The 18,953-nt window shown below is 51.6% G+C and overlaps 1 protein-coding gene across 6 annotated transcripts in view; it reads right to left on the reverse strand.

The window, feature by feature from the left end:
- Window position 1: 1 nt before the first annotated feature.
- Window positions 2-18,953, reverse strand: part of SFI1 (SFI1 centrin binding protein) — a 41,377-nt gene continuing 22,425 nt past the window's right edge. For 2 of the 6 annotated variants that reach the window (XM_088143787.1, XM_088143790.1), the window contains exons 18-32: window positions 14,984-15,079; window positions 14,040-14,116; window positions 13,809-13,911; window positions 13,492-13,588; window positions 12,633-12,793; window positions 12,330-12,404; window positions 11,991-12,065; window positions 9,394-9,570; window positions 8,757-8,986; window positions 7,592-7,684; window positions 6,663-6,903; window positions 6,331-6,454; window positions 2,908-3,007; window positions 1,926-2,028; window positions 2-341 (exon numbers count right to left, since the gene is read on the reverse strand). In XM_088143787.1, the coding sequence (XP_087999913.1) occupies window positions 234-341; window positions 1,926-2,028; window positions 2,908-3,007; window positions 6,331-6,454; window positions 6,663-6,903; window positions 7,592-7,684; window positions 8,757-8,986; window positions 9,394-9,570; window positions 11,991-12,065; window positions 12,330-12,404; window positions 12,633-12,793; window positions 13,492-13,588; window positions 13,809-13,911; window positions 14,040-14,116; window positions 14,984-15,079 (1,860 nt within the window). In that variant the 3' untranslated portion in view covers window positions 2-233. Of the gene's footprint in view, window positions 342-1,925; window positions 2,029-2,907; window positions 3,008-6,330; window positions 6,458-6,662; window positions 6,904-7,591; window positions 7,685-7,949; window positions 8,987-9,393; window positions 9,571-11,990; window positions 12,066-12,329; window positions 12,405-12,632; window positions 12,794-13,491; window positions 13,589-13,808; window positions 13,912-14,039; window positions 14,117-14,983; window positions 15,080-18,953 lie in introns of those variants that run through there. The other 4 variants (XM_088143788.1, XM_088143789.1, XM_088143791.1 and 1 more) reach the window with 4 other exon arrangements.

Here is an 18,953-nt window from a genome sequence, read left to right on the forward strand (position 1 = left end):
CTTTGACTTTTAAAGTGTTTAATTTATGCAAAGAAATACATTTTTCTTGCAGTCCAATGCTCTAGATGCGTTCTTAAAAGCAAGTCCCCTCCTTCCTGGGGTGGTTCAGTTTGTCGGTCCTCCGAGGGATGCACAGACTAGTCTAAGCCAGTGGGTGCAGCTTCTCTGGCCTTGCAGAAGCAAGGGAGAGAGACAAGTCCTCTACTGTGGGATCATGCAGACAATGGAGATACTTAGGTCTTCAGAGCAGCTCGGATATCCTGGACACGGTTCACGTACTTCTGCATCAGCTGCCGCCCTCCTTCCAACGTGCTTACAAGTGAGCCAATCTGTACCTTCAGCTGCAAAAAAGCAGGAATTATGTGGCTGAGCAACAGCCCGACTCATCTACAGAAAGATGGCGTGCTCTATCTTTCTGAAACTATTGCTAGCTTTCTTAATCCTAAAAATTTTTCCATGAGCAAAAACCTGGCTCTGCCTTTCTGCAGGTCCTCGATCACTATGAGCTGCCAGATCAATTCTAAGTATTATTCCTCAAAGGGAATTGCGGGAAGCAAGAGCAGCTTCATTTACCCCAAGGAGATTTTTCAGCCAAAACGTGGGTCAGCAGTGTAATGCCTCTGCTACAAACAGGCAAATGTTGTTCTGGAGTGTATTAACAGGAGCACAGAAGTCAGGGGAAGTCACTGTTCCTCTCTCCTTTACCTTGGTCAAGATCTGCTTGGAATATTGGCTCCAGTTCTGGGCACCACAGTTCAAAAAGGGCAGGGGCAAACTGGAGTGAGTTCAGAAGATGGTGAAGGGTCTGCAACCCACGGCCTACGCAGAAAAGTTAAGGAATGTGGGTGTGTTTAATCTACAGAAGAAATCATGAAGACCAGCTATGATGACAGCAGCCTTTCAGTATCTGAAGATGCCACACGGGCTGCTTCTCTACTGCCCCAAAGGGCAGGACCAGAACCAAGGGTTTAAAGCTACAAGGAAGGAGGTTCAGGCTAGACATCAGGAGGAACCTCCTCATTGTATGAGCTGCCAGCCAGTGGTACAAGGTACCCTACGAAGGCAGTATGAGCTCTCTCTTGCTGGAAGTCTTGAAACAGGCTGGATGGTCATCTGTCAGATGTTCCAGTGAATCCTGGACAAGAGTATTGTGGTTGGACTGGATGACTGGTTAGGGCCCTTCCAATTCTATGATCTAAACCAGGGTTTCTCAACCTTGGCAGCTTTAAGATCTGTGGACTTCAACTCCCAGAATTCCCCAGCCACACATCTTAAAGTTGCCAAGGTTGAGAAACCCTGGTCTGAGCCTTAAGCTTGTGTCTAATTAGAAACCAATCAGTTTAACCTCTACTTCTTGCTTGCATGTACCACGGAAAGGGGAACGGAGGATGCTGAGCAACTTGCGAATTGCGACACAGGTGCCCATTCTCAGGATTCTGGAGGATTGTTCTTCCGACCAATTAATCTGTCAGCTGCAGCCATCAAGCTCAGCCCAGTAACATCTGCTACAGGATTCAGACCTTGGGGATATGTTATATTACACAGTTAAGGAGATCCTGTACTAAGAAAATCAGGACATTTTGTTGTGATAGGGAAAGGCACAAAACAACCTCGTCTATTAACAGCTCCTCCAGTTTCTGTAATGTCCCAGTTTTCAACTTTGTTATTTTCGCTGAGATGCCTGTCTTTAAAATGATATGAAGGTAAACGTAGGATTCTATGCTCAGTGCTACAACTCCAGGACAAGAAAGAAACTAAGGTCCTCTCAAAGCCAGACAGCATGTATTTTTGGGGTGGGGGCAGAGGGGGGAACTATAAGGCTCATTTCTGCTCATCCTGAAAAAGCTGAAACGCTGCAGCAGTTTGTTCCGGCCGATCTGATGGCCCCCTTTCTCACAATGGCACCAGAGGCCTCAGGTGGATACCTGGCTCAGCTTCTCACGGATTTCCTGCGCATCTGTAGGTTCCTCGACCCCTCCTCTCAATTCCAGCCACTTGCACAGGAGGCGTTCCTGCCGCTGGCATGACCTAAAAGGCAAGCCAAAACAGGTTCCTGTTCTTGCAGAGAACCAACAGAAGCAACAGGCAAAGGATCCCCACCCAAAGCCCACATCAACTGTTTCTGCTTTTACAGATGATGGACTATTTTATTTTTTAAATGAAAGTAAAAACAAATCAAACCATTAATTAGAAACAGTAATAGAAATATAAAAAAGAAGGAAGCTGGATGGCAAAACCTCTTCCAAAGCAAATGTTGACTATTGAGAGGACTCCTGGTGCACCATGGATAGAGCAGGCCACCCTTCTTCACATGGGTCTTGGTTTCCAACCTGCTCTGGCCTCTACAAAGCCACCATCTGCCCCTCCAGCTAGCCAACCCAGCAGCTGCCTTCCACATCCTCCTAGAGAACGATTTCCATCCGCCACCAACTTGGCTTCCCAAAGACATTGGGTGGCACCCAGCCCCATTTCAATGCCGTCTCACAGGAAACGCAAGAGGGGAAGGGAGCTGGCCCTTTAACTGATGCAGACAAATCAGGCTGAGCTTGAAACCCGTGCTCTGGCAAGAGGGTGAGCCCTGGAGAGCTGTAACTCCTTGGGGACCCCTCTCCCTCTCAGACAAAGGCAGCCCTGGCTTCCCCCCGCCCACGTCCTTTATCCTCTGCAGCAGCACTGTTTTCCGAAGGATGCTCTCAGCATCTCTGGACGAGGAAGGCGTGGACAGCAGGTAGCCCAAGGCAGGGCAGATCATCGGACGAGAGCCCTGCTCTGCAGCCCTACAGAAGAAGGGCTTCCTGACCGTCCTCGGCAGCAAAGGGATGCTTCTGGCGCTTCTGCTCTGCTGACAAGCTGAAACGCGGAAACCAACCCCCGAATCGTAACAGGAAAGACGTTTTTGGTACACACTTCAGTTCCTGCTGCTGGTTGTAGTAATGCTGCATTTTTTGCCCAATAAGTTGGAGCTCGTCCTCCAGTTGTTGAATTTCAGCCTCCCTCTGTTTGGTTCCTAAAACAAAAAGGAGGTAAGTTGCTAAGTCTTTGGGACATTCTTCCCATCCTACTTTCCTTCTAGAAATTATCTCTAGAACTTGCCAAAATTTATACAGACTGGTCACTTTCACAGCCTCGTTCAGCAGGTATGAGCAGGGATTGCCAGGAGGAAACATGGTCAGATCATTCCTCATATCAAGACCATCCAAATCTTTTGCTTGAAAAGCTAAGCAACTGTCATCCAAATATATAGATTTTCTTTGGCAAAAGTCAAGTTCTGGCCGTGCCTATGAAGCTCCAAGGACCTACTTTCAAAACATTTCAGAATTTCTCCCTGCTTCTTTCTTAAGTACACTGGATTGAGCTGAGTTTCATTATTTTCCCTACCACATGCCATTTTACATTTTTCTAAAAGGGGGAATGAAAAGCAGCTTTGGGAAAAGAGCTAATTGTAACATTCACATTCTGCTGATTCGACATGGATTCCTAGTGTTTTACACACAGTCCAACAATAAAACCCAAAAATGCAATGGTCTATCTAATTAAAACAGTTGTCATCCCCAGGGTGAAAGCTCAGTAACATCAAGTACCAAATGCTCCCCAGAACAATCTGGTCTTGACCACCCATCTCGAAACCACCAGTGAGGGGACCATTCTGGCCAAAGGAACCCCACAGGACAGAGCGTTTACAGAAAAACATCATTTCCTTGTTCTTCCTCACAGTCTCAATGGTCTCAACTTCCTCAAGCAGAAAGTGGACAACTGTACCCGAAGGTACCCAGGTGCCAAGCCATCTATGGCTTATTATAGGTAATGAGTAACATTTCAAATGGATCTTGGAAGCTGACTGGCAACTAATGCAGCCCTGCAACATTAGCCCTGCAACATTAGTGCCATGCTCACAAGGTGGGCCCGTTCTGCATCGCCTGCAGCTTCCAAATGCCTCCACAGACATCCCCACGCTGCAGTAGTCCACCCTAGAGGTGATAAGACCATGAGTAACTATTGCCAGGGCATCCTGCTTCAGGTGGAGCTGCAATTAGTGCTGCCCCCTAGTCATGGCTTCCATGTGGCTATCTAAGAACGAGACCAGGATAATCTCCAAGTCATGGACCTATGTTCCTCAGGGGAGCACAGCTCCATCCAAATTTACAATGGAACCAAAGAAGACCAGATGATTTCAGGACAAACAGCACTTCTGCCTTGCCAGGACTCACTCTTAGCTTGCTCCCATCCAGTCCCACACACCTTCCTGGCACCGGGTCAAGATTTCCACACCATTTCTGGCTTAGCCTGGAATAGCCATAAATATCCAGGCATCATCAGTATATTGCAAATACTTCACTCCAAACTGGCTGATGACTTCCCTCAATGTTTTCCTGGACATGCTGAAGAGCAGGATCAGAGGGGCAACCCCTGTAGCACCCCACAAAGGAAGAGCCACCAGGGTGACCCCTCCCACTCTAGCACCAACAACTGCAACTGCCCCTTAAGCACTGGCCATTTTCCTGATCCAGCCCTTCACACAACCTCAAGTAGAAGCCAGGTTAGGTACAGATCTAGCCCACAGGTTGCAGAGCCCATTCTGCAGACTACTCCATCCACTTGCTCAGAATCACCAAGCCACAAAGAATCCCAGAGAAGCTTGCAAGTCATTACCCCCCTCATTTCATCAGACATTGTCCGTTCAGAATCCAGGCCTGAGCAAATTTGTGTGATTTTATCAGCAACACATTGCACAAACATCTCATGGTAGCCCTCCAGTAGATCTTGAGTTTCACCTCCCAGAAGAGAGCAGGTAATCCAGAAAATGGCTAATTGGGCATTTTTTGCTCATGTAGGAAAAAGGAAGAACGCTTCATCATGGGGCATGCCTTAACATCAACCTTACCTGTGTTTGGTCAAGTACATATCTAGTCTCTTCTGCTGCTTCATCTCCTGGGGTTCCTTGACCAAGGAACTCTCCAGAATCTGCAGGTGACGGCAGCAGCTTGGATGCAATCTTGTCAAGCATTCTGGCTTTCTCCATGTACCAGAAGCCAGCCAGGTACTCAGCAGAACTGCTTACTATGCACATCCTATGCATGTGATCACCCAGATGGATCTCTGAGGGGAACCCCTCAGAGATCCATCTGGGTGATCACATGCATAGGATGGGCCATTCTAATATGTCTTTCTAAACAGAGGTGAGCCTCATACAAATCTGAGAGTGATCTATGGCAACAGACTAACCGTAACATTCTCCAGATTCAGATCATGCATCAATTGCTTTGATATAAAGATCAGACCTAATTGGGTTGGGCCAACTACTATATGGCACAAGCCCATTGGCGCTACGATGACTCTAAATTACTGAGACTCCCTGGAACTCTCTCCCAGAGCATGGAAGTTAAAGTTGCCCGGCACCACAAGCCAGGGACACTCCAACACCGATGCGGAAACCAGTTCCAGGATCTCCGGAAGTGATCCTGCCATGCAGTAAGTCAGGTGGTACATGAAAGGACCCCCAGCTTGCCTTTACAGCCCAACCTCACAGCCTGTCGCATCAGAGACATGGCCCTGATTGCCATCAAAGTGTCCTGGAGAATCACCTCCCCTTCTCCTATCTTGGGACTGAGGCTGGTGGAGGACCAAAAACCCAGGAACAGAATTTCCAATAATGTGACATTCTACCCTTTCCCAGTCAGTTTTTGGTAATGCCTTATCTTTTTGATAAGCTTGGATCCTATGAATTCAGGCAAGAGTCATTCATCAATCAGGTGGTGGCAGTGGCTACTTCTGAAATGTACAAACATCTCTTGCAGCCTGACCCTCCTCCAGGCTGGGGAGCGTGGATGCTTCTAGTTTCCTCCGAGGCTGATCTCGAGTCTTGCTCAGCCAGAGGGAGACCACATCCCAGAAGCAAAAGCACTTCCCACACTCCTTTGCTCCAGTTGCTGGTTCTCCAACCCGATTCAAAAGCCACTCCAAGTACAGCCTCCTAAGAAGCAACTGCCAGAAACCCACTCCATGGGAAGACTAGAGCTAGGCTCTGTTGAGGTTGGCTCTGGTGACAGAATCACGCAGGTCTGATTGTGCTTTACCTCCCCTCCTTCTTATGCCCCAGTGAATCGGGGGGGTCTGCCCGAGTCGCTTCCAAATCCTCTCTCGCCCCTCCAGACTCAAGGAACGTTTCAACGCTCCTGGCTTACGTAACGATGCTGGCATATTGCTGTCCAGCTCCTCTCCCTTATTCTCCACACATCCCTTGCGTGAAGCAGGCAACTCTCCTCATCAGTGAAGGAAAAATGTTTCTTCTGAAAGCGCCTCAGATCGAAAAAGGCGTGGAATTCCCGTTACCTGCTTTTCCACAAAGAGGAGGACTCCTTCTTCTAGTAAAATCTTCAGGCACAAGCAAAGGAGCCTTTGCAACCACGGCTGCCCTCTCCTTGCCAGGGGCTGCAGCAGGAGGGCCGGGGGAATGCTACTGAAAGGCAAAAAAGACAATCACGCCCGTGGCTCACTGGTCCAGCTTGAAGCCCATGGCAGGGCGCTCCACGCCCCTGGGCCGGAAGCTGGACCGGGAGCCTTTGGAACCGGGAGCCTCCACGTGGAACGCCACAAGCCAGACCCAGTGCCTGCCCCTGGGCTGGAGGGAGCAGTAGAGCAGATGTGGCCTGCTAGACACTCACCGCCTCGAGGCTCGCCCTCTGCGTCCCCAGCATGAAGGAGGAGGGGGGCCGCAGCTCTGGGGCAGCACCAGTGGGGCCGTGGGGCCAAGGACTTCCAGGGGGCAACAGCCCAGGTTTGGGAAAGGAACATGGTGAGTAACCGCAGCCACTGAAAAGGGATAGTGAAGGGCCGCTGCTGGGGGGGGCAGACAAGAGGGGGTCTGCTTCCGTTGGCTGAAAAAAAGCAGTCGAGGTTTCCAGCCTGGGGGAAAAAAAAGGAACGTTTGATAGTTTTTGTACAAATGCTCAGGGCTTTTCCAAAAGTCTTTTAACTTGGGGAATATCCATGCGCCTTTCCTACAGCACCAAGGTCTCTTTACTGCAGCCGGAAGCTATCACACCCAAAAGAGCAACTTCAGGCGTAGGGCTGAATGCAGCCCCCGCACTTTCCCCACAGCCAGGTCTACGCTGATAACTGTAAACTTCCCTGGGCGTAGTCTGGAGCTGGCAGGAGGCCCTTGCTGTCCAGGGACAAACCCTCCTTGGAGACCAGCCAGGGACTTGTGGTCCCTGAAATCGGAGATGCAGCAAAGCCACGCTGTTATCTGCTCATGGGTTATTATTTAACAGGCTCTTCTTTAACAGTCATAAACTGGCTTATCTGTCAGAGGAAGCTGGAATTGTGCAACTGGAGATTGGAACAAACGTATTTGCATGGCTGAATCTGCTCACGATTGGCGGCAATCCAGGAGCCAGAAAAGTGCCAGCTGAGAGACTGACCTCGGAATGGCCCAGAGCAGAGTCCGAGGTGGAACGGGCCACTCCGGCTACTGCTCAGTCCAGCCACACATCAAGAGGAAGCAAAAAGGTGCCCCGTTTAGCTGTGTACCAAACCCATGAGGACTAGAACCCTGACTTGACTCTTTCCACCGTTCTTGTTGTCTACTTACCCCTTCCCTGGCTGAGGCAGCTCCCTACTCTCAGGAAATGGTAGCAGGAAATCGGGTCTACGAGGCTGCAGCCTCACCTGGCGAGCCGCGTACCTGTGGGCAGGAGCAAAGTATTGCTTGCTTGGCGCCCCGGGGCAGCTGCAGAATTCAGCCGCACATCCACCAGCAGGACACACACAAAGCGGCTTTGCACGAACTGATGGGTCAGCCAAACTCTCCTCCTCCATCCCCCGGCCCCTTTATCTAGGACTACGGAGGCAAAGAGGCCATCAAGCGGCGCCCAGCCCAGGTTAAGGCAGGCAGCGGGGGAAACCAGCTCCAGAGGCCCACCCTTGCCAGACAGCCTTGTGCCTCTGACCTGAAGCTATCTAAAGGGGCCCCTGGAGGGAACGTGGTTGCTCCCACTGCCAGCCCAACGATTCAAGGCAGTCTCTCTCAAGCGGGGCATCCAGGAGGCCTCGAGGGAGGATGTCACTCCCCTTGCAGATAGGGAAAGAGAACGTAAGAGGAAGGGGCTCTGACAGTCTGGGCTGGGGGGGGGCGGTCTCTTGCACGCATTAACTCTTCTGTTGCTCGTTCTTTGCAGGGAGATCGCAAGCCGAAGAGGAGCCAATAGCGTGATGCAGCTGCAAAAAAAGCAAATCCAGTCCTAGGCTGCATCAGCCAAAGAACAGGGTCCAGACACAGAGAAGGCACTGTTGCTCTCTCATCCCCATTAGCCACGCTCCACTTAGTATCCTGGGTCCAGTTCTGGGCATGCAATTTAGGAAGGACCTGCCAAACTGGAGCGTGTTCAGGGATGAGCAACCAAGGTGAGAAGGAGCTGGAAGGAAAATGTGAGGAGGAGCAGCTGGAGGCCCTGCAAGTCTTAGCCCGGAGGAAAGGAGGTTGTGGGAAGACGGGAGAGCGTCTTCAACTGTCTGTCATGTGGAAGATGGGGCAGAATTGTCCAGGGTTGTTCCAGGTAAGGTAAGAGGCAGATTTCCACCGGAGTTTAATTTCCTAACCGCAAGAGCAGTTCATGAACGGAACAGAGGCGCTGGGCTCTCCTTTGCAGGAGGGGGGTGCTCTAAGAGTGGAATCCTGCACTGGGCGGGGGTTGGACTAGATGGTCTTTGAGGCCTCTTCCAACTCTTCCATTCTCTGATTCGAGGTGCTGACTCACAAGCCTGTCAGGACGGAGTCTCCAGCAGCCTGGCAGTCGCTCGGCACACCGGAAAGGCTGACCTTCCCCCTGGGCAGTCCAGCAGGGACGAGGCCTGGCCTTGGCACCTCGAAAGTCACGTGCTTCTTGGCGGGAGCGCCCAAAAGTGCCGGGCTGGGCTTCCGGCAAAGCGCCTTCTGCTTCCACGTCATGGCACAACGGTAGACCAAGTGGTGACGCTGACAGGCAGCCTGCAAGCACAGGGCAGGAGAGGTGGGTCTCCCAGGCCCTCCATGCGGTCCCCGGCCCTGAATCCCACCCAGGAAGGCAAAGCTTGCCCCAAGCAGCCCCCCCCCCCCCAGTCATGCAGTGTAATCAGACTGGGCAGGCCGCCACATACAAATCAACGCGCTTGGAAAGTGAAATGCCCAGGGGCCTCGAGGATTGTCGGGGGCATCAAAGGATTGTGGAGGGGCTGCTCCTGTCTCTTGCATCTGCGCTGGGCACACCCTCCCCTTGCGCCTCCCAAGGGGAACAGGCCTCACTGAGCACCAACGGGCCCAGCGTGTAAACCGAAGGAGGAAAGGGCACCATCGTGGGGCGAGAGACGGCGTCTGCCGGGTGCAAGACCGAAAGCCCAGCAGGGTTCGTGCTTCACCTTCAGCTGATACTGGGCTTGAAGCTGCCCTCGGTGCTGCTTCACGGCGGCCACGTATCTCAGGATGCGGCTGACCCCCTCCCGCAGCAGCTCCGCCTGGTAGCTCTCAGCCGCCTGCGCAACCCGACTCTTCTTCCGCTGCTGCTCCCGCACAAAGCCTCTCCAGGCCCCAAGCACCTGCGGCCGAGACACAGCGGGGGAGCTGAGAGCAGGATCCCCTCACTCGCCTTCTGGCGCTCCAAGGGGGACAGAGAGGGAGACCTCACCGGCTGCTGCGCTTGGGGAAAATGACCACCCGGCCGGCCGGCCCGCCCGACAAAGCTCTCCTAGCGGGGGGGAGCCGCTGCCCTCGTTGGCAACGAAGGGAAATCATACCTTTGCGGGGAGAGTCGTTAATGGAACAAATTACAGCAATTACAAGGGAACTTCTCTTCCAGTTTTTGAATTTCATCATAAGAATGCACATTCTACAGAAGTGGATGCAGCTAGTGAGCAGAGAGATGTTTTTTTAAGCAGGATAAATCTTTCAGAAATGCCTGACTGTGCCCTGATAGTTGGCAGAAGTCGATGGCCTGGTGGCAATGAGGAAGCCAGGCAGAGCAGCTCTAGAAACGAAGAACCAAGCAGTTCCTGTCCTCTGGAATCTAGTTCTCAAGGGCAATGCGGCCCCTGCAATTTTGAGGACTCTGTAGGGACAAACGCCCCTCACTTGTAAGCGGAGGAGTCAGGCTATTCGAGGATGGAGAAGTGACCAATCCGTTTTAAAAGACCTCATAGGGAACCAAGTGTCTCTGTGTGTGCAAGAAGCACATGAGCAAAAGCACAGGCTAAGCCAGTGAGAAACAGACACACTGCTCTCGGCTGGCCTGAAAGCCCGCAGCCACCCTGTGCTCCTGCGGGCAGATCCAACTGTCGCTGCTGCACAAACTCCTCTTCCTACCTTTGGCCTCCTTCACTCTTTGGCTGCGGAGCTGCTGCTCCATCATGCTGGGCAGAATCTGACCTTTGTCCAAGTTGTTATCACCTGTGTCTCTGTTGATACTGATGCTCAGATTTTAAAAGGTACACGGGTGAGAAGATTATGGAAGCTATTTCCTGTGAAGCCTGGTTCCATAAAAATGTATCGGGCTTTATATAATCTGAGAGTTTGGGTTGATGCAATACCCTTGTTGCATGCTGATAAATATGAATCTACGATGTGAATACTAAAGCCCTCCAAAACATCCTAAGTAAACCAAAAGACCCAGTAGCCCAAGAAGGAAAAACAGGAGTCATTTACAAGATACAGTGTAAGGACTGCAACAAACACTATGTAGGACAGACAGGCAGAAGACTAGCAGAGCGCATCCACGAGCACCAACTAGCAGTCAGAAGACATGATGAGAACTCCTTAATCTCACAGCACATGGACAGACTCAACCATAGTTTTAACTGGGAAACTGTCAGCATCTTAGACCAAGCTAAATCCAAAAATGCAAGGGAATTCTTGGAAGCCTGGTATTCAGACAAGGCAGCAATTAACAGACACATAGAGATAAACAGTATCTACACACTACTCAAAAGAGACAAAAGACCAGAAGATCGCCTCACCAGCAGTCATCACCCAGATAAGCAAAGGTTACCACCAGGCGCACAATCAAGCAGCAAACATGCTAATCAAGGAACTACCAGAGGAGCAAAACAAAACCCCCACCTTTACCAGCACTGGCAAGGCAGGCCACAGTATATAAATAGAGAGCAAACCCCTTCCCATTTTAGCACTGAAGATGTTACCTAGCCGGGTAACGAGACATTTGCAAGAAAAGAACCAAGCTCAGAGAACCCCACGGACTCCACAGTTCAACCCTGAGCTACACATGTTTGTTTCTACTGACATGAATCTTGTTCGATGTAGAAAAAGCTCCTGATGAAGAATATGCTGCATTAAATGTTTAAGAATCTAACAGTACAAAGAACAAGCTTGAAAGAAAATTTTCAACAGTCAAACTGATGGTAATCAACAAGATGGAGGATATACAAGCCACTTTAAAACTGAGATTATGAATATTGCAAAGAGTGCTCAAGGCATGCACAACAAACCCCAGAGTTAAAAGAAAAACAAGAAAAACTGACCAAAGAGTTATATCATTTCAATAGCCTGCTTTTTTTCTTAAAATGTTTTTCTCTTTCACATTTAGAACTGGATAGAAAGTAGACATTTTCAGTTTAGTTTAGTTGCTTTTTGTTTTCTTTTAATGGTGTATTTCCTGTTTCCTTTTCCAGTTTTTTTGTCATTTTTTCCTTAATAACATCAACAGTGACTTCAAAGCTTCATAAAGCTATAAAGGAACGCTGTAGTTCTCCTGAGGGGGCTGGGAGTGGCTGGCGCTGCATCTCTCCCCTCTCAGGACGAAACAGGCCTGGGTCTCCCTGCATCGTGAAATGCAGCATTGAAAAGACGAGGACACCCCTGCCGCGCCCCTTCTCACAGCCTCTCGGGGCCAGAGAAGGAGCTGGTGGGCCACCCGGCCGGGGTTCCCGCCCGCAGCCCCAGCACCCTCCCAGCAGTCCCGAGCTGAGCAGAGCCGGGGCCGGACTCTGGCAAGGCCAAGACTCACCTTCCGCTGGAGAGTCCGGGACCAGTGCCACAGGGCCCACACGGTCTGCTGCCGCTCCCGCCGCCTGCCCGCCAGCTGTAAGCACAGAAAGAGGGTGGGCTGAGCCACCATGTCGACGGCAGCATCCGCAGAAGAAGCCCTGCGGTTTGCCGTGAGACTGGACGAGGCTGCTCTTCCTCCGCTGAGCGAGCAAAGGGTGAAGGCGCCCTCTCTTCCCAGGGAGCCGCCAGGCCCAGCCAGCCTGGCCATCTTCCTGCCCGGCTTGGCAGGCGCACGAGGGGCCAGGTGCCAGGAGGGGGGGCCAGGTGCCAGGAGGGGGGGCCACGTGCCCGGCCTCACCTGCACCTTCCAGGAGGAAAAGGCAGAGGAGCAGCGTCTCCAGGCCAACAGCCGCTCCCCTTGTCTCTGCAGCAGCTGTGGGGGGAAAGCGCAACCTGAGGCCCCCTTCCCACCTGGTAGGGGGAAGTGTTTCTGCCTGGCCGCAGCTGCTTTTCCCAAAGCAGGCAGTAACCCCAGCGCCATTCCCTCACAGCATCCCCCAGAGGGCACCCTGCTTTGGGGGGGTCCAACCGATGGTAGCACCACCCTTGCCCGGGGACGGCCTCTCAATGATGCTCCCACCCCCCCAGCAGATGTGCTCACCGTGACCCTTATGGAGCAGAGGTGATACCGCCTCCACCTCTCCAGGCCCCAGCCAAGCAGCTGCCTCCTGCGGTGCTGGGCTGCCGCGGCAAGCAGCCCCCTCTGCTGAGAAGAGCCGGCAGCGGCCTCCTTCCAGCGGAGAAACAGCCCCCGCAGCCTCACTGCCGGAGGGAAGACAACTCAGCCGCCACCGCCACCGCCACCGCCACCGCCGCCCCTCCTTGCCCCACGGCTGGGAAGCCTCTCCAGACACAGCGGGGCCACCCCATGACGGGCAGTTCCAGGACCCTGCCCTGTGCCCGACTGGTGGTGCCCCACAGCTCCTCCACCAGCTTAGATTTGAGGAAAAGGGAGAGCAAGTGTGGCTGGGGGGCCAGTTTGGGGACGGCCCAACTGTCTTGCTCACAGAGCAGCCCAACCAGCTGCGACGGGCTTGGAAAGGGTGCGACTTCTCGGGCCTGAGCATCAGGCTGCTCTTTTAGCAACTTGGGTGAACTCGACCAACATGTTAGGCAGAATAGGGTTTACTCCTTGGGTGCCTCGTGCTGTGCAAATGCAACAACCGTGCTTTCTTAATCCAGACACAGCCCCAAACTCCAGGTGAACTGAAGAAGCGACTCCCATTTTGCCAAAGGGTTAGCAGGGGCTCAGGCAGCCCTGCCCTCAGCCACCACATCTTGTCTGCCCCCCAACAGGGAAAATCTGTGCCTGTCACTGTGCCCGTCGCTGGATGGGAAGAGGCAGTCACTGGCATCCCCTCTACTGCTGGCACGTGGGACAGAAGGCACGGCCGCCAGAAAGGCTCCAAGGCTGAAACGCTGCAGCCCTGTGACGGTACCCAGGAGGACCCTCCTCTCACCTGCCTGCAAGCGCCTCCTGGCATCCTTCTCGGCCACTGCTGCCCTTTCTCGGTTATCGGCACGCACCGCGGCCGCCTCTCTCCACTGGAGCAACGCCTGTCCAAGAAAACGGGGGCCTTGAGTGCTTCCAGGACTCCTGCTTGTCTAGGGGGAAGGAGGCACCTGCAGACCCCGCAGCTGCCACTCACTAAGTCTGCCTTGCTCTGGACTTCCCAAAACCCACCCAAGGCAGGCAGCAAGGGCTCCTCGGCTTTGGTCCTGCCGTTTAATGCTCGGCCTCCAGCTGAGCTTTTGGACCCCCCTCGCCCACAGTTACCTTGGAGAGAACGACTCTTCTGAAATGATGCCCAGCCAGGGCAGCTCCCTTGGCCTCCCGCCTGAGATCGGCAGCGTTTTCCTTCCAGGAACGCAGCACCTGCCTGGGAACCAGAGAGGAAGCTCGAGGCGCCGGCAGGGCTCGCCCAGCAGCCTGCCTGTTCAAGGGGCACGGCCGGGAGACGAAGGGGGATCACCCAGCCCTGAGACTAAGGGCAGGGCAGGTCTTTACCGCAGCAGCTCCTGGCGATGGCCTCTCTCCTTCTCGGCCACTTGCTGAAAGACATGCCGAGTGTTATTCTGGTAAGCCTGGAAAGAGAGAAGAACCAACCTTCATGTCCACATAAACTTTCCCCAAGAAGCTTCTTCTCTGCATGGAAAAGGGCTCGTATGTACACACCAGACTTGTACACACTTTTCTGTGTGGCAGCTAACCCCATTCCTGCTTGAGGACATAACTGAGCACCAAAAACAGCCAAACGTCACTCTTGTTGGTCCAAGTAAAATGGCACAAGAGCATACAAGCTTTCATGTTCTCCAGAATTCATCAAAATAGTATAGCAGCCATAAGATGAAAAACCACGTGACTGCACTGCTTAATGACGGCAGTTCCAGCAGCCCCAGTTGCTGTCGTTAAGCAAGGACCTCATGTGATCATGACTTCCAACTTCCTGCTGGGTTCCCCATTGACTGTGCTTTGTGGGGGGCTGGTAGGGAAGGTCACAAAAGGCAGTCACATGACCATGGGATGCTGCAACAGCCGTAAGTACGAGGCCTGGTTGTAAGTACCACTTGTTCAGCACCATCATAAGTTTGAATGGTTGCTGAACAAGTGGTCGTTAAATGAGGACCACCTGTAAACCCCACTTCATTGTTTAATTAAAACCTTCACCCACTTTCCTTTTTTTGTTTTAACTAACTGCATCAACGATCCTTTTTATTCTGCCATTTCTCTTGCTGCCTCACACCTCTTTTCCTAAGCTTCCTTCGGCTGACGTGATTTCCAAGCACCTTAGATGGCACTCAGCCTTCCCAGCCTCCAAAGCAGGGCTTACAGAGACAGGACACTGCCCGCATTCTCTGAACACAACTGGCACAATGAAACAAACCGAAATCATCAGTGAGAAAAAGTCTCTCGGTTCAACTGCAGCCAGCAGATGCTCTGGTCATCCCTACCTTCCAAGCTGCCATGATCCTGCCCAGCAAGGTCTGCTGGTAGTGCCCCTCGGCTCTTGCCATCTTCTTCCACTTCTCAGACTTCTGCGTCAGGTACTGGAAGGAAAAAGGACCGTGGAGCAGGACTTGTGGAGACAGTTCAGAAATCAGAAAAAATGCACACACACCCCCAACTTTCTGCAAAGTAGCCATTAGCGGGCCAAAAACAGAGTCAGACTTTTTCCGATGGAAGGTGCACAAAGACAAGTCTCTGGCATAGAAACCTTCGGCCACCATCAGTTACTCTCCTGGGGCTCATCTTTCGAATGGGGGGGGAAGTATGAGCTAGGAGCCCCCCACTCCTGGAATGCGTCTCTTTCCAGACTCAAATGCTCCAGGCCCAAAGAGAAGCATTGGGCAATGGCAGAAGGGTGGCGCAGGAACAGAGCTCCTTTGAGATAAACGGCCCAGAGTTTCCCGCAATGAATTGTGCAGGCTTAACCACACAGTTTTACAAGCTGTGGCAACGTCTTGGGAGTGCAACGCCAGTTAGAAAGAGAGAAACATAAAATGCCCTGACCTGCCAGAGACTGGGAACAGGAGCAATAAAAAAAGGGCCATTTCAACCAACGTTTCTGTTGCGGGGGGTCTGGCGTAGCTTCCCCTGGAGCTTCTCCCCCCATTACAGGCAGCAGCAGGAGAGGCATCCAAGTAAAGGGGTCTCCAGGGTGTGTCCACAAGATGGGGTCAAACAAGTCAAGATGGCAGCCGCAACAGGGCAAAGCTTCATCTGTTCTCATGCCGCTAAAAAATGCATTGTTGTGGCCAACTTGACTTTTTTGACCACATCCTGCAGACTCCAGAGTCTCTCCGGCACTTGAAATCAGAATAGAAATTCTGCCAGAGTTACGTTTTTCTTATGACCCCCAGCCCTTGATGGAATTTATATGCACATGACCACAGCCAAATGCGGGTTTCCTCAAGAATTTATAAAGTTGGTTCAGATTCTCTGAGGCCCCAGAATCCAAAGGGAAGGCGAATGGTGTTTTCCCCCTTACAAAAGCCCTAGACAGGACGCCCACTTTCCCTGTGACCCTTGTCCAGAACCCTTAGCTGATGCTAAGAGGCAAGATTATAACATCCAAGGATTTCTGCAGAATTGGTACTACATCTGATATTTCATTTATCTCTGAATAAAATACATAATTTCCTCCAGACACTGACAGGCGGGGGGTCATTAAACTTTATCTTCTGGGGTGGGATAAACACTCCTATTTTCAAAAGCTGAATACCCTTTGGGGGGGTGCGAGGGAGGTGCGGCAAGGCTTGGGAGGGATGTGCAGAGACACAGTGAGGGTTGGGGAGGGTGCCTGGGGGTATGTGAGTGGGGGGGAGGTACAGTGAGGCTTGGGGAGGGTGCGCAGGGGTGCAAGGGAGGGTCAGGGAGGGTGCAAGACTCAGGGAGGGTGTGCGAGTGGTGGGGGAGGCACAGGGAGGCTCGAGGAGGGGCTGAGGGAGGGTGTGCAGTGACTGGGAAGACTTACTCCAGTGATTGCAACCTTCTCTGCCAACTTCCCCATTTTCTGGGGAAGTCGGCAGGGAAGGTCGCAAATGGTGATCACGTGATCATGGGGCACTGCAACCGGTTGTAAGTGCAAGCCAGTTGCCAAGTGCACAAATCACAATCATGTGACCACAGGGATGCTGGGATGGCCAGAACTCCAAGGACCAGTCGTAACCACCATTCGTTCAGCGCTGTCGTAACTTCGAACGGTTGCTGTTCGAGGTCTACCTGTACTAAATTGACACTATGGGTAACCCAGATCTCAAAACTGATAAAGAACAGTTTTATGGAAGATCTGGATGGATGGCGAGTTTTTATCATTTTCTGTGTTAAGACCAATCTCATTAGTCAGCTGCCGCCCAGTGGCCATAATGTACAATTACAGCATTTATTGATATCTTGATCTGGACCAGCAGCATTCTGAACCTCAGAGACACCTATGTTGTGATCCATCACGTTTATGGTGAGCTCTTCTTCTGGCTGGAAGAGAAGGCCTACAAGATTCTCCTCCACCCAGTTGCTACAAAGGACAGAATTACTCTGCTGTCTGCATCAAATAATACAGGGATAGGACAATTAACCAGCTCTGGAGGGTGAATTTATACTTGTATAAATAAGGGAAAAAAGGCTATGATCAAATGGTGGATGCTTTCAATTTCTCCCACAATCTATCTATGGATATAGAATAAAGCGCCAACCTCAAACCAAGACAGACAACAAACAGCACCCCTTCAGTTCCAACAATACATTTTTCAGACCAACGTTGGAGGATAAAGCACTGACCTACAATGGGGGAAGCTATTTGTTCCTCATCCTCACAATCTGCCTGTTCCACAACTTCTGGCACAAGCGCATTAATGTTAATGATGCTTAGAGGATATGTGTGGAACAAGAGAAAGTCAAGGAAATGGTAAGTCTACTGCTAGGAGAAGATAAGGAGACGGTGACAGGTAACACGGAGAAGGATGAACTGCTGAAGTCCTATTTGCAAAAGGAAAAATTTGCTCCTACCTGCCAGAAACTGCATCATGGGGGTGGGGGGTAGGAGAGACATGCAGATCGAAATAGGCAAGGAAGGATACTAAAGGGACTGATCTCGGAAGCACTGACCGTAATCTCTGAGAACTCCCAGACTACGGGGAAAGGGCAGAGGATTGGAGAAGCGCTCACGTTGCTTCTGTATTCAAAGGCAAAACAATGAACCCAGGAAGTTACAGTCCCTAGGAAGATCCTAGAAAAGATCATCAGGTAGTGGGTTTGCAACCACCTACAAGGTGAGCGAGGGGTTTCTAGAAGCTAGCGTGGGGTTATTAAAAACAGATCATGCCAGACAAATCTTACTGCTTTTTTGACACAGCGACTAGATTAACAAACCAAAGGAACGTTGTGGATGTGACGTACTTAGGCTTCAGTAAGGCGTCGATAAAATTGACCATGGCCTCTCTTTGATCAAGTGGAACCATGTGGGATGGATGGTCCCACTTCCAGATGGGTTCCTAGTTGGTTGAGCAATCACACCCAACACGTGGCCCTTAATGGATCTCTGCCTACACAGGGCGGGTGTGGGGGGCGCACCTGCAGTATCTTGGAGTTCTGTTCCGGCCCAGTTCTCTTCGGCATTTTCATAAATGACTTGAACAAGGAGAGAGAAGGGATGCTCACCAAATTTCAGATGGCAGAAAGCTGGAGGGGAAAAAATGGATGCAGAGGTACAAGATGGGTGGTGTGTGGCTCACTAGCAGCACTTAGGAGAAGGATCTGAAGGCCACGGATTAAGGGTGAACTAAGAGCCACCACAGTCTTGGGCTGTGTTACAGAGGCATAATGCCAAGGTCACGAGAAGGGATAGTTCTGCACCGGCCAGGCTGCACCTGGAATACCGTGTCCACCTTTAGTTGTAGTAATGCCGAGGAACTGGAAAGAGTGCAGAGCAGCGATGAAGATGGCGAGGGGCTTGGAGGATAAATCCCATAAAGAATGGTTAAAGGAGCTGGGTACGTTTAGCTTAAGGAAGAGTGACATGATCGCAGCCTTCCAATACTTGAAGGGCTGTTACAGGGAAGAGGGGGTGGATTTATTCTCCACAGCTCTTGAGGGTAGGAGGAGAACCAGCAGGTAGAAGCTTTATAGAGCGAGATCCAAATTCAGAATAAGGAGGAATTTCCTGATGTGAGAGCAATGAAGCAGTGGAACAGCCTCTCTCCTGCAGTCACGGGGGCTCCATCGCTGGAGCTTTTCAAACAAAGGCCAGACAGCCATTTGTCTGAGAGGATGTGAGAATTCCTGCCCTGGGCAGGGGTGGGACTATAAAATCTCCACGGTCCCTTCCAACCTGAGGATTCTGTGAGGTTGAGCCTTTTGTGCTTGACCCCCATAATCTTAGGGAATTTGAGCAAACAAATCATGTAAAAAGGGCAGCCGGCATTG

Source organism: Python bivittatus, unplaced genomic scaffold (genome assembly GCF_059951505.1).
Source record: "Python bivittatus isolate LINGU-HERP-01145 unplaced genomic scaffold, Pbiv_v1 ctg000390_np1212, whole genome shotgun sequence".
Classification (NCBI taxonomy): domain Eukaryota; kingdom Metazoa; phylum Chordata; class Lepidosauria; order Squamata; family Pythonidae; genus Python; species Python bivittatus.